The sequence below is a fragment of the Acipenser ruthenus genome, chromosome 2 (genome assembly GCF_902713425.1).
Source record: "Acipenser ruthenus chromosome 2, fAciRut3.2 maternal haplotype, whole genome shotgun sequence".
NCBI classification, from domain to species: Eukaryota; Metazoa; Chordata; class Actinopteri; order Acipenseriformes; family Acipenseridae; genus Acipenser; species Acipenser ruthenus.
This window is the reverse complement of record NC_081190.1, coordinates 38,654,853-38,669,833: the sequence shown is the minus strand read 5'-3', so window position 1 is coordinate 38,669,833 and position 14,981 is coordinate 38,654,853. Positions and strand designations below refer to the sequence as shown.

General features: G+C 39.8%; 1 protein-coding gene across 1 annotated transcript; it reads right to left on the bottom strand.

Annotated features, from left to right (window-relative positions):
• Positions 1-2,319: 2,319 nt before the first annotated feature.
• LOC117408855 (ribosome biogenesis protein BRX1 homolog) lies at positions 2,320-6,968 on the bottom strand. The gene is made up of 10 exons (XM_034014216.3): positions 6,785-6,968; positions 6,161-6,272; positions 5,885-5,928; positions 5,569-5,639; positions 5,403-5,452; positions 4,917-4,990; positions 4,776-4,826; positions 3,688-3,789; positions 3,139-3,267; positions 2,320-3,009 (listed from the first exon to the last, which is right to left on the bottom strand). Exons 1-10 carry the CDS (start codon positions 6,935-6,937, stop codon positions 2,758-2,760), a joined length of 1,038 nt encoding a protein of 345 aa, XP_033870107.3. The 5' UTR covers positions 6,938-6,968; the 3' UTR covers positions 2,320-2,757.
• Between the last annotated feature and the right edge of the window lie 8,013 nt (positions 6,969-14,981).

Here is a 14,981-nt window from a genome sequence, read left to right as displayed (position 1 = left end):
AAAACCAAAAAATTGTATGCTGTCATTGATTCGGAAGAGGCGATTGACTACTGCACACATCGCTACGAACAAGACAAACTAGTTCACCCAAAAAAAATGTTGACAAAGATATGAAAAAGTAAATAATGTACATTTACATACTGAATACAGTAATTACATGTCCTTTCTCTTGAAAAACACATGCAGCGTAGGTTGCTTTACATTTTTCTCAATGCAAGGTTTGCAGTTTCCTTCTAACACCTGTTGCCTGGTTACAGTTTGTGTTAAGATGGCGGACAAGTAACTGCATCATGCATGATTCACACTACAACATACATGCCAACAGTCCCTATATGGTCGGGACAGTACTGATTTCCTAGCAAATGTGCCGCGTCCCGATGCACAGGAAGAAAGTCCCTAAATTAACCAATAGAAAAAATTCCAACTATGGTCTTTGCTTTCAGTCAGTCAGTACCGAGATTGTTGTATCCGGGTCAATCCTGTAAATTCTTGCTGTTGGGATTGTTAAAAACAGGGGTTCGTTATAGTTACAGTGCCGTGAAAAAGTATTTGCCCCCTGTCTGATTTTCTGCATTTTTGCATATTTTTGACACTGAATGTTATAAGATCTTCAACCAAAAACTAATATTAGATAAAAGGGTCCCTGAGTGAACAAATAAAACAAAAATTTGATACATATTTCATTTATTTATTAAGGAAAGTTATGCAACACCCAATGTCCCCGTGTGAAAAAGTAATCGGCCCCTTAGACTCAATAACTGGTTACGCCACCTTTAGCAGCAATAACTGCAACTAAACGCTTCATGTAGTTAGTGATTAATCTCTCACTCCTCCATGCAGAACTCCTTCAACTCAGTGACATTTGTGGGTTTTCGAGCATGAACTGCTCGTTTCAGGTCCTGCCACAACATCTCAATGGGGTTTAGGTCTGGACTTTGACTAGGCCATTCCAAAACTTTAAATTTCTTGTTCTTCAACCATTCTGATGTAGACTTGCTTGTGTGTTTTGGATCATTGTCTTGCTGCATGACCCAGCTGCGCTTCAGCTTCAGCTCACGGACGGATAGCCTGACATTCTCCTGTAGAATTCTCTGATACAGAGCAGAATTCATGGTTCCTTCAATGATGGCAAGGCGTCCAGGTCCTGATGCAGCAAAGCATCCCCAAACCATGACACTACCACTACCATGCTTGACCGTTGGTATGAGGTTCTTACTGTGGAATGCAGTGTTTGGTTTTCGCCAGACATAACAGGGCCCATGTTGGCCAAAAAGTTCCACTTTTGACTCAACTGTCCATAGAACATTGTTCCAACTCTTGAGGACCATCCAGGTGCTTTTTGGCAAACTTGAGACAAGCATTCATGTTCTTCTTAGTGAGCAATGGTTTCCTCCTTGCTACTCTGCCATGAATCCCATTTTTGCCCAGTGTCTTTCTGATAGTGGAGTCATGAACACTGACCTTAGCTGAGTCGAGAGAGGCCTGCAGATCCCTGGATGTTGTTCTAGGGTTCTTTGTGACTTCCTGGACGATTTTACACCTTGCTCTTGGGAGAGATTTTGGCAGGACGGCCACTGCGGGGAAGATTCACTACTGTCCCAAACTTTCTCCATTTGAACAATATGGCACTGACTGTGGTTCGGTGGAGCCCCAGAGCCTTAGAAATGGCTTTGTAACCCTTTCCAGACCGATAGGCATCAACAACTTTTTTCCCGGAGGTCTTCAGAAATTTCTTTTGTTCGTGGCATGATGTGCCTCTAGAACCTGTGTGCTGACAACTTCACTCTGATGGTAAGGGCCAAAGTTAAGTCAGATTTATATTGGGCACGGCTGGCCCAAATCAGGCCTGGTTGTTAACCAAAGTACTCAAACAGTTGACCCTAATTATCTCTTTAATTGGGTTGAGTTAACTAGGGGGAGGCAATAACTTTCACACCTGAAGATTGCATATTTGATTATCTTGCACACCAAACAAATGAAAGAAGCACCAAACTACTACAACCCACTAAAAAATCTAACCAAATACAATGTGAAAAATGTGCAAAAATCTAGAAAATCATACAGGTGGCAAATACTTTTTCACGGCACTGTATAGTGAAGTGAGCCTGTATTTCTGCAGAGGGTAGATATTGCATCTTCGCTCAAGGACTAACAAAAGTATATGGATAAGAAATAGTGTTTGCACCAGATAGTTCTGCAACTAAAGGCAGTCTATAAACTATAAATTTGTTTATGGATATATGTGTTCCATATATTTCAAACCTCTTAAATGGAATAGGCTGTTTTTAAAGTTGCTTATCAAACGGTTAAACAAATTACTTATTTTTAAAATTATTTTAATTGACAGTTCACATAAATCTTTTTTCAATACTGGTGTAGCCTACCATACATGTGTATAAAAACAACACATTAAATTAAAATCAATTTGAACTCTTCCTGTTTATTGTAAGGTAATGTTCTAATAAACAAATTCTCGGAAACATTTCTTCTTTAATAGTCAGTCTTATACAAACACACACAAAAAAACACACCAAGTCATCCCTCCCCTCAACTTTGTGTCTCTAGTGCCACATCAGGCAAAGAGGATAAATTGGTTATCAGAAATATTCTACATGAACAAACATGTACAATGATGCTGAAGTACATGCACTGTATAAAAATATCCCTGGTTTTGTGTTTTATTGGCACACTTTGTCTTTCCAGTTTCAGATTTGTCTTTTGAATCTCAAGGGTCCCCATCGTGCCACATGGAACAGTTTAAAACCTTTTTTGTTTTAACTTTCTTTGCCGTTTGAATTCTTTATTCTTTTTCTTCTTAATAGGTTTGGGCTCTGGTGCTACCAGCTGGATGTCTGATGGCTTCTCTTCGGCAGGCGTCACAAAGACGTCCTGCGTGGGGTCTTCTTTCTCTTTTACTTTCGGTTCGCTCTTCTTCATTTTCTGAAGCTCCTTAACCTGCTGTTTCTCCTTCAGCCTTGCAGCAGTGGCCAATCGAATCATTCGGCGATGCTGTTGAAACAAAAAAAGTCAGCAAGTACTGTTGACAGCTGGCTCTTCTGGGCAAGCAAATAAAATATGAATTACAATGAGAAATATTAATTATGGCAAACATTTATTATTCTGTAAAAACACAATCACCATATTTGGGGACTGGTAGCGTGGGTTTTCATACAACGTTGCTCCTCCAAAGCTCCCCTGGAAAATTTTGATGAGATTTAAAACAAAACGAGGTCCTATTTCCACAAGTGACCCATCTTCTTCGATTATCTGCAGAGATCATAAAATCAGTTAAAGCAAGTTAAGTTCTGCCAACACACAATTATTTTTGCAACAGATTATCTTTAATGCAAACAATATACTCAAATTGCATTAAAAAGTTTCCAACATTTAAAAAAAAAAAAAGAATCACTCCATAGTATTTTATATGCTTTTAGATGCTCATATTCTCGATTTGGGTACCATACAGTGCTCCACATTTTAAGATGCCAGGTAAGCAGAGAATCAGAAAATGTGAACACAATGTATATGCCAACTGTGACTCACAAGGGGCAACCCACTGAATAACACGCTTGCATTTACAGAAACTATCATAGCGGAGGATTTTTATTGCAATACATTTCAAAAGTAGATGGAGGACAGTGTGGACTGGTGCTCACACACAGCAGAAGGAAACAAATCAATACTGACCTGGTAATTCCTGAACCAAATCCTGTTGTCTGCGATTGTGAAAGTTAAAATGTGGTCAACAAATGGCTGGCTCTTTGGGTGGTACTGAGGAGTGGAAAATGTCTAAAACACAAACAAAAACCAATCACCAGTGTGTGTGAGCTGTTACAACTCAGTTACTTTGTTGAAGTAAATTAGTTAAAAATGTGATTTTTTTTGTTTGTTTAGAGGACATCATTGTAAAGGAGGCAACTTAACCTCAATGTTCTATGAATCTCTGTTGAAGTTTGTTATGTTAGGGCAGTCTCCTGCATGTGGTAACTCATACCATTCTGAACTATGCACACTGTCTTTCAGGAGCTTTTCTTATAGAAGCTACAGAACACAAAGACTATACACCAGATAAGGATGGAGTTAGGAGTGACAGCATCTTTAAAGGCCTTCAGATACAGAGATACCCATCCCCATGGTAGAACAAACCACATCATGTGTTTTTTTTTTTTTTTTTTAAGTTTAATGTCTCCAATGTAGAAAAACAAGCATTGTATAAAATTCAAATGCATTTTACATATTTATAAGCCGGTTTCCATGGTAACCACCCATAATTGGACTCACCTACTTAGTTTATATAATTATTTTGATCTCTGTTTTTTTTTTTTTTTAAATGAAAATACAATATAAAAATTAAAGCTTTTTGTGTGTACTTACCAGTTATGCCTAATAACCTAGGTTGCAAACTGTTCTACCATGGGGATGGGTTCCCGCTCCCAAACTTGTCTGCCACAGCACTAAGTATTTTCTCCAAGAGGTTGAACATGGATTATGACATCACAGTAGTAGCCCATTGTAACATGCATGTTTTTTTGTTTTTATTAACAGTTGCAGATTAAAAACGATCTCACATAGACGTACATCTCAACAACATTAGACATTTCTTGTCCACGTTCACGTGAAAAAACTTAAGCAGTCTTGAAAGCTTGTATATACACTTGCTTAGAACATTGCGACCAATATGGCAGAACTACACAGTTCTACTTACAGTATGGAAATGAACACTAATTTACAGTGTTCTATGTTGTATTGCAACCATCATTCAATAGATTGCTCACCTGAATGAAAAGTTCCTTTAGCAGGGCATAGTGAGGTTCCTTTTCAAATGTCTGTAAAGAGAATTAAACAAACATTTAAGAAACATGGGAGGCATCAAATCATACAGCCCGTGAATTTTCAATTTTCTAAAACTCCCTTACTGGGTCAAAGGAGAGAAGTGGTCGTGATCCTTTCAAGCAGTTTCCTGTCATTTTAAGTTCAGCTAGGGTGTGAACTGTGTGGGGAAAAAAACAAAAAACAAACACAAGTGTCATTGAAACAGTATTACAATCTAGTCTAATTAAACAACCCTTAGAATTAGCAAGTATTGGTCAACCATGGTGTTATGCGATCTAAGCTAATGTATTTATCTATAATAAACTAAATTGGCACAATCAATGTTCAAATACTGTATTGCTTCACCATTGGAACACAATTTAAAATATGAAATGTAAAAGGCATATCAATCAACAGCCTTAAATGTAAATAGGACACGGTATTCTCGGTACTAATGTTGTTATACTTGAGCCCCACTTAGATGCGACATCAAAGCCACATAGAGGGTTTTTAAAACACGTAACACTGAACTCAGATGAAATCATGATAAATCCAATTCATATGCTGACACAAAATGTTTAAATACTCACCGTTTTGTACCAAAAACTTGGCTGAAGGTCCATGAGGAACATTGGAAATCCTGAAGTAAAAAATAAGTTCAGAAAAAGTTGCCACTGAACAAAAATAGGAACAGCCTAATTTAGTATTTACACATTTTAATTTCAAATATTTTCTAACAGTCAGCTGAATACTCACCACATGTAAAGGTCCTGCTTTTTTTTAGCTTCAAAAAAGATGCATTTGTTGCAGTTTTTTATTTCACAGACCTGGAAGACAAGTATCATATTTTATTACAGTAGAACCCGTCATATCAGATCCCAAAAGACACTAACCAATGGACCTCTGGAATGTGTCATTTACACATGCTGCTACCAACTTAACACTACAAATGGGAGATGATCAATGCACATTTTATTATGAGGTCAGAATAGATTTAGTTGCAGATTAAAGGAGGCTGTGTGGTCCAGTGGTTAAAAAGAAGGCATTTCTAACTTCTGAATCATGGGCTTACCTCATTAACAACAAACAGTTTATCCTTTCGGTCCATTTTTGTATCTGGAGACAGAATTTAAACAGTTAATTCACAATGTTGAGTTTAATTTTAAATGGTTGTTGTCGCAAACTGTAAAAGTAGAACTAAGATGTAATGTTGGATTTCCAGCACTTACTAAACAATAACCTAACTTGCTGAAACTGGCATACCCAGAAAAGCCCTGGTCTATCAACTGTGACCATTTAAGTATCTCTAGATATTTTGCACCACATTAGATCATTAGATTCGGTGTACCTGCTTTAGTGTGCGGCATCATTGTCCGGAGGTCCTGCATCAAGTGTCTTGTTCTGAAGTTGATGCCTCTAGATGAAAACACAAGCACTCGCTCCTTGTTTTTCCATTTACCCTGCAAATGATGAGGCCAAATATTGATCAGACAGGTATAAAATGTGTAGTCGGTACCCCTATATAAAAGTATACAACGTTTACAGTCATTTACATGAAACAACCCTTACAACTTGAGAAGTACAGGGAACTGGTAAACCGCTATACACACAAACCAATTGAAGGAATTGCATGCAAAAACAAAATGTGTTATTTAACCTAAATGGCATCAGCATATCATACATTAGTGTTACACCAAGCGCCAACAGGAATAAGTGTATTGATGCATCTGACGGTGTTTTAACTGGATTTAGGAATATGTGGTATGTCAAGAGAGTTGTTTCTGACGTCAATACAGAAACAATTCTGATGAAAAAAACGTATCAAAACTATATAATAGTAAGTTATTTAAAAGAAGAAAAAAAACAGTATTAACAGATCTCGATCTGAATTCTAAGCTGATCGACGTGCTCAGCGGAGTACCGTAGTAAATCACACGCTGGGTGTTAAAATAATCTGATTTGCAATATTTACCTTAGAAACTGGAGCTGGAATGTTGTGTTCCTTCTCTGATTCCTGCCCAGGTTTCGCCGTCTGCTTCCCTGTGGCATTTTCAGCAAATTTAACTTTTTTCGCCTGTTTTCCAGCACCAGAACCTGAACCACGCTTTCTCTTGAAAGCCGCCATTTTACAGGAACAGGAAATTTTCGTTTATCCATCATGTGGTCCGCTGAAGTAAACTAAATCAGCATAGTCATCGAAAACAGAGAGCGCCATCTGCAGATTGGAAGTCAAAACTGTTAATATTGGTATTGAACTACACCTGCCATATCTGATTTAATTAGCTCCAGGGGTCGGTCCATATGATATGTAAAGATATCTTATCTCAATAAGTTGTTATACTACGCTTTATTTGCTTTGTTAACGTCAGGTCAGTATAAATGAACACATTTAGATACAGCTGTGTATGCAAAACACCACATATGTAAAGTAGTACTGTACATATTGTAACGATCCGGACAATTGTATTGTTGCAGGACTTGTTGTCTGTCCCGTTTGTCTTGTCTATCTTTTATGTTATGTGTATTGTAAGGGGAACGGGTCACGCCGTTAGTTAGCAGCGGGAAAAGGGGGACTGCAGACCATGGGTCGATTGGTTGAGCCGGACAGTGGCGGGAAAGGAGGGGAGGTTATATAAGGTGGTGCATGAGTGACAAAGGGGGGAGAGACTGAGAGTGAGAGAGAGAGAGAGTGATAGCGACTTGAGAGAAAGCGAGAGAGATAGCAATAGAGAATAAATAAGGGTTTGTTGTTTTAGTGGCGTGAATTCCGGCCCCTGACAGGAATTCTCTGTTTATTCAAATAAAAATTCGAGACCGAGAATTCCACACTGTCTCCGTGAGTCCTGCTTCATAAACCTGACGAAAACACTACAATATTGTAGCGATTTCGGTTAACGCAGGCAGGCGCATCACACAGGGCGAGGACAGGCGCGAACCCGCGCCCTTTCGCACTAAAGCATAGCGCCGATATCGCTATACAGAAGAGCCTGCTCCTCTGCAAGGACCCTATATCGGGCTTATGTCTTCTTCCTGCTGCTGCCTTTCCCCGTGCACGCTACAATATATTAGGCTATACAATGGAAATTTGTAAAAAATATGTAAAAAAAAAAAAAAAAGCTTAGTGCAGTATTAAAAACTAAGCAGTGTAATACATTATTTGGCAATTTACAAAACAGCATTCCAAAAACAGTGCCTACTGTACTTTGTCAGTCCATGCCAAAGTATTCCACTTTTTTAAAAACAACAGCAACAACAACAACAACAACAACAGAGAAGCGTGCACACAAACACAGCTGAAGGAAGATAGCTGCGGCTTGGAGCTTCGCGAAGGCACAGAAGATGTTTCTAGCAACAGCCCTCCAGAGGGTTGTGGAGAAGGATCAGCTGCAGTGAGCTGGTGGGGGGCCGACCACAGAGGAAGACAAGGAACCTGTGAAGAAGGAAAGCAGCGGGAGACTGCCTTGTAGGGAAGAGCTGGGGCATCACTCGGTGAAGTCTGCTGCAGGGGACATTGTACTGTCCCCTGCAGCACCCCGGAAGCAGTGCCAGGAGCACCAGCTCTACCGCAGCCTGGTCTCCAAGATGCTGGTCAGCCCGTGGCGACCAGAAGGAGGAGCCGACGAGGATGGCCTGTCCGGGGGAGTCACTTGCAAGCCCCTGAAGTACAACGGGAAGGCAGATTGAGACACTTCTAAGCACAGTTTGAGATCATCACACGGATAGCAATAAAGCCCTCCACGATAAAGCCCTCCAGCTGGCGAGCTCCCTCACCGATGACATGCTGCCCTGCCTCCTGACGACGCACCGTCATGGGGGAGTCCACACTCGTTTAGAAGCCGCACTATTACCCATGAGGTGTGGGTCGCGGAGAACCTGCCTGCACAGTTTGTGGTTCCGCAGCTGTGCTGGGCTGGATGGGGCCCAACAACAACAGCTGCATGTAGTGGTGGCAGAATTTGAGGACGTCTTTGCCGGAGAAGATGGACAGGTTGGACGCACCACCACAGTCCAGTACCATATTGACACAGTGACTGCAGCCCCCCTCCGCCAGCCACCCAGCCGAATCTCCTGGGTCTGCCGGGATAAGGCAGAGTGTCTACTGGAGAAGATGCGTCAGCCCAGGGCCATTAAGCCCTCCACTAGACCCTGGGCCACTCCGGTGGTCCTTGTCCCTAAAATGGATGGGAAGCTACGGTTCTGCGTGGATTACAGACAACTGAACCACGCAACCAAGAAAGACCTATCCTCCTCCTGTATAGACGATGCTCTGGCCTGGTTCAACTCCCTTGTGCCTCAGAAGGACACTGGCAGGTGGAGCTGGATGACGAGTCCAAGCTCTAAACAGCTTTCTCCACGGGGCAGGGCAGTTTACTGTCATGCCCTTTGGCCTGTGTAACAAACCCGCTAGCTTTGAACGCCTCATGGAGGCAGTGCTGGGGGGGGATTCACAGGTCCTTTTTCAGTGAGGCTGTTCAGTGCCTCAAGATAGTGTTGACTCGCCAACACTATCTACATCCGGAGAAGTGCCAGCTCCTACAGCAACGGATGACCTTCTTGGGCCACGTAGTAAGCTGGGAGGGGGTAGTCACCGACCCGGAAAAGATCACTGCAGTACTGCATTGGCATGTCCCCTAACCTACCAGGTGCCCAAAACGCAACTCCTGGTTTCTTGCGTGTTAGTCCTAATAAAGAACAGTTAGAGCATGGTTGGGCGTATGTAAGCATTGGAAAGGTATGTTAAAGGAAATTTAAAACTATGGCAAACCATTGTAAAGCATGATTACTGCAAAGTATAAACAGGGGAAAAGTATGGGAAGACTGCAAATGACCTTTCAAAAAGAAAAATTGAAAAGTTAAGCATGTTAACACCAGTAGCCTACACACAACCCCATGTACCCAACGTTATTTCAATCTATTATGATGTATTAGTGATGCGGTGGTGATGTCACAAATCAACATAAAAAGATCTATTCATCGTTCCATTATTAGCATTATATATCAACATTGGTTATTAAGCGGCCTGAGCCATACAAAGAAATGACAATTATATAAATAAAAAAGAAAAGAAAAGGCAGACTCTGCTATGGAGGCAGATTCTGATACGGACACAGCTGAACTGCTGCTGGCGGAGTACCACCCAGGGTTCCAGGACACCTTGCTGGAGTTTCTTCAGTATGGAGCAGTCTTGATGTTTTCCCACATGCTGGGTTCACTCGAGGTCTCTTTTCTCTGGGTCCTACTGTCGCTGTTACTGTTAAGCGTACTGCTGCAGTTCTGGAAAGTGAAAAGGAAGCAAAAATACGACAAAATACGAAAGAATCTTAAAATTCAGGTAGACACTTGTGTTTGTTTTGTTCCTCTCATAGACTAATCAACTGTGTTTTTATTTAATTTGTTTAGTTGAAAACATTTTCAGGATACACACATTTTTCAATAACAGCATGAAAAGGCACATACAAAATGGCTAAAATAGACAGTACTTACTATTAAAAAAAAATTATAATAATAAAATGGGAACAAACTAATAAGTATATTACCATTTAAATGTATTTTAGAGGAAACAAATACAGAGCTGGTATTCAATGGTTTATAAAGCAATCCGTTTTGAAGGTAACATCTTCAATATTTTTTCTTCCTCTTTTTTGTAGCCCAAAACAAAACCAGAGGTAGAAAATGTAGAGTGGTTGAACAAGGTAAGATTATGATTTTCAGGTTTACATCACAATGCCATACAATAAACACAATACAGTCGTCACCATCTAATCGGGATAGTGATAATCAGGACTGCTGCTTAACTGGGATACAACTCTGAGAGATGGTTCTTCCCTATGCTATTTATGTCATTTAATTCTGACCTCACTTCGTTTAATTGGGATACAGTATTTTCAAATGATGAACGGAGATCGTTTTTCCGAGCAAAACATGTTGCGTAGCACAGTGCAGTGAGTATGTGATTACACTGTGACTTGTGTAAATTGCATAAACCACATTGAACTCTTGAAGAAGGATTCTCCTGTGGTTTCTCAGGCTGCTGCTGTAAAGAAAGAAAGTTGCCTTGTCAACATCGCAGGTGAGATTAATTTTGTATTTAAAATTATGTATTTAACATTTAATCATAATGTGGTGTGATTTCATTCTTTTTCTTTTCATTAAGAATCAAAAAATTGTGACTATGGTAGTTTAATTGGCACAGCTGCTTATTCGGGATATTTTTCCTTCTCCCGAGACGTCCCGATAAAGCGGCACCGAATGTAAATAATCTGGATAATTATAAACTAGGCCAACAAGGTACATGCACACAACTATATCAAATAAAATATACACTTCTCTGTGTTTCTTTTTATTATATAGTATATTGTAGCATTCCTCAGTTCCCGCAGGCAGGCAATCCACACACAGGCAGAGGGCGGGCGTGAACCCGGGACCTCTCGCACTAAAGCATAGCGCCGATACCGCTGTACAAAAGAGACGACTTTTTTGCAAGGAGCGTATATCGGGCTTATGTCTTCGTGTGTGATTACGTCACCTACCAGCCCTGCTGCTGCCTTCCCCCGTGCACGCTACACCCCTGCCAGCCTCAAGTCCACCCCGGACTTATTCACCAGGCTGCAGTCCGACGAGTGTGTACCGGGGTACCGGTGTGTCCCACTGCTAACACCAGTGTAGAGATCTCAGCTAACGCAGGCAGGGGCAACACACAGGGCGAGGCAATAAACACACAGGCAGAGGGCGGGTGTGAACCAGGGACCTCTCGCACTAAAGCATAGCGCCGATACCGCTGTACAGAAGAGCCGGGTCTTTTGCAAGGAGCATATATCGGGCTTATGTCTTCGCCCTACTGCTGCCTTCCCCTGTGCACGCTACACTATATATACTATATATATATATATATATATATATATATATATATATATATATATATATATATGTGCGTGTGTGTGTGTGTGTGTAGGTTAGAGCACATCATGTATTTTCTGGTGTGTATTGCTTTCAAGAATACAGTGGTAAAATTTTATTTGAGATATTTGAGATAAATTAACAATTACAAAAATGTACAACAACTAGCTATTTAAATAGCATAACGTTATTGAATTTATATCTGACTGCAGACAGTTAAAAAATAAATAAAATTAACAATTACATTTTTTTTATAGTCAATTAAGGTACTCTGGCCTTATATTGGAAGTTATTTGGAAATAATGTCGAAACAATATATTGAACCAGTTGTCAGAGAAATGCCTTTTATGAAGACGTTTAAAATCATCTGTGTCGACCCTGGGAAAGAGGTACAGTAAGGAAGTTTATAATGTATGCCATATGTTTCCTTATGTTTAGAGGTGAGGTGTTCAGAATAAATATACACATTATTTAGCTATAAGATTGTTCTTTTGAATAATAGCAAAATAACTAAACACATATACAAACTGTATATTTGTAGTATTCCTGCCCTTTTAAATGTTTTGTGGCTTGCATATATAAATATAGCAAGTTAAGCTTCCAGCATGCACCATGAAGAATAGGCTTCAAGCCTGTTGTGAATGGAACAGTTCTGTCTCTATTTCAACCCAGTCTTTGACCCAGTCTAATTTGTTGGGCTAAATAATGCTGTTCGTTGAGGGCCAAATTCAACACCAAACTCAGTGACTTACTGTAAGCCAGATTAGAGCCTAGGCTTTTAAGAGCTGGAAATGTTAGTATACACCCCCCCCCCTGCCCTAGCAAACAGCTTTTAAAAATGCTGTTTTATAAAGCTCCAGACCTGATAGTAACCTGATTGGTCTGCAACACCAAGGGTCTTTGTCTTACTGTCTGACAGGAAAGTTAGCTCATTAAAATGAGTTTAGTTACCTCTGTCCTGAAATTTACCAGCCATATTAGTTACCACCGTGAAGGGCATCTAACTACTGTGCAAAAATATGAATGCCCTATTTTTGTTCTCTCTGACATTTAATATATTTCTATAGCCACTAAAAATATGTGGAGTGCAAGCTCACATTGATCCAAGTCAGAAGAAAAGGGTGGCAATAGACATCGATTTCAGGTACTGTGCAGTTATCATGTTGCCGGTACCACATTTTGTACTGTAAGTTTTACTGAAGCTACATGAATTTCTTTGAGCATCATGTTTTTTTAAGTGAGGGGTAAAGCTAGTTCCCTTTACCTAAGGTGACCATATATGGCCTGAACTATCCCAAACTGTCCCGCTGAATACGGAGCCATATGGTCACCTTACCTTTACCCCTGAGTATTCTTTGTTTCTACAATTATCCAGAATTTACCTTACCAAGATGGCATCGATAGACACCGACCTCACCTGTGTCACGTTAAAAAGGGACCATGGTACAACAAACCATTCTCAACCCATTGCCACAGGTCCTAAAGCCCTACGTCTCCTATTTGGAGTGTGGATTCCGTAGCAACATCATAGTTTCATTGCATTAAATAATCTTTTTTTGAAATGTGTTTGGAATAAATGAAGTAAATACATGTTATTCATAAACCGGATTAAGAATGTTGTTGGTTTCTTTAACAACAGTCTTGAAAAGTTTCATGCTTACAAACCATTATTTAATGTATAAGGAATTAAAGCAGGCCCACAATATGACATTGACAACTGAATGCAACTTGATGCTGGAATGTTTGTGTCTCAGGTAAACACAGCATTGATGGCATTTGGACTGCCATTTGTGTTACACATTTTTTATAATTAAAATTTTTAAACAAAAATCACATCTGGCAGCATTAAAATGGTCCTAGCAGTCCAGAGCCAAATTGAAGAGGGACAAAAGGGCTTTCTGAAGTATCTGACCATTCATTTGTTGTTACAGTTATAATGGGAATGTCACAGTCAAGGTGCAACTCAACAAGTTCTCAAAAGAGAGTGGAGTTAACAACATTTGTGTAAGTATATGGCACCCAGATATGTTATTGCAGTCTCCAGAAAAGCAGCTAAACACATTTCCAACAATCTTCTACATTATCTGGAAACAAAATGAAGTTAATACTTATAACATGCACCACTGAATCATTTTAACATCCTTTTTAATCACTTAATCTAGTCAATGTCTTGTTGCCATGAAGGTCTGGGGAACAGCAATGACATATTCCCCCTTTACATCACTTATAACAACATATTATATCAATAATCTATTGTGTGTTACCCAAGTGCATTCGTTGCTATCCTTTTTTATTTAGTCTTGGTAATAAAGTTACACGGCTGCTCTTTATGCAGAGTATACAGGTGTGTGAAGCACAAGAGTCAGTAACCAAACAGTTCAAGACAGCAGGAATCTATTTATTTAATCTTCACTCACCTGGCAAGAAAAAATACTTGTGCAGTGTCAATGTTATATATATTAATATATTATATTAGTCTTTAAAATCCTATTTTGATAAACCTATGGCACCACAATGGTTTAAACCAAAACACAATCCATTGTAATCCCTCACAGCTACAACATGAAATACGGTATGGGTTTCAAATCCATTGTATAGCCATTGCTGATATGTTGTGGTCTGCTAATTTTAATGATGATGTTTTCAGGGTAATAATGGATACTACCTATCAATATATACAGTACTGTGCAAAAGTTTTAGGCAGGTGTGAAAAAATGCTGTAAAGTAAGAATGCTTTCAAAAATAGACATGTTAATAGTTTATATTTATCAATTAACAAAATGCAAAGTGAGTGAACAGAAGAAAAATCTACATCAAATCAATATTTGGTGTGACAACCCTTTGCCTTCAAAACAGCATCAATTCTTCTAGGTACACTTGCACACAGTTTTTGAAGGAACTCGGCAGGTAGGTTGGCCCAAACATCTTGGAGAACTAACCACAGTTCTTCTGTGGATTTAGGCAGCCTCAGTTGCTTCTCTCTCTTCATGTAATCCCAGACAGACTCGATGATGTTGAGATCAGGGCTCTGTGGGGGCCATACCATCACTTCCAGAACTCCTTGTTCTTCTTTACGCTGAAGATAGTTCTTAATGACTTTCGCTGTATGTTTGGGGTCGTTGTCATGCTGCAGAATAAATTTGGGGCCAATCAGATGCCTCCCTGATGGTATTGCATGATGGATAAGTATCTGCCTGTACTTCTCAGCATTGAGGAGACCATTAATTCTGACCAAATCCCCAACTCCATTTGCAGAAATGCAGCCCCAAACT

What these genes read in the sequence shown, in the direction of transcription:
- LOC117408855 (XM_034014216.3), bottom strand. Translation starts at nt 6,937, where the DNA reads ATGGCGGCTTTCAAGAGAAAGCGTGGTTCAGGTTCTGGTGCTGGAAAA. An exon ending in GATGCCGCACACTAAAGCAG is followed by an intron (nt 5,929 to 6,160) that starts GTACACCGAATC and finishes TTCTGTCTCCAG; the next exon opens with ATACAAAAATGGACCGAAAG. An exon ending in TTTGGTTCAGGAATTACCAG is followed by an intron (nt 3,268 to 3,687) that starts GTCAGTATTGAT and finishes TGATCTCTGCAG; the next exon opens with ATAATCGAAGAAGATGGGTC.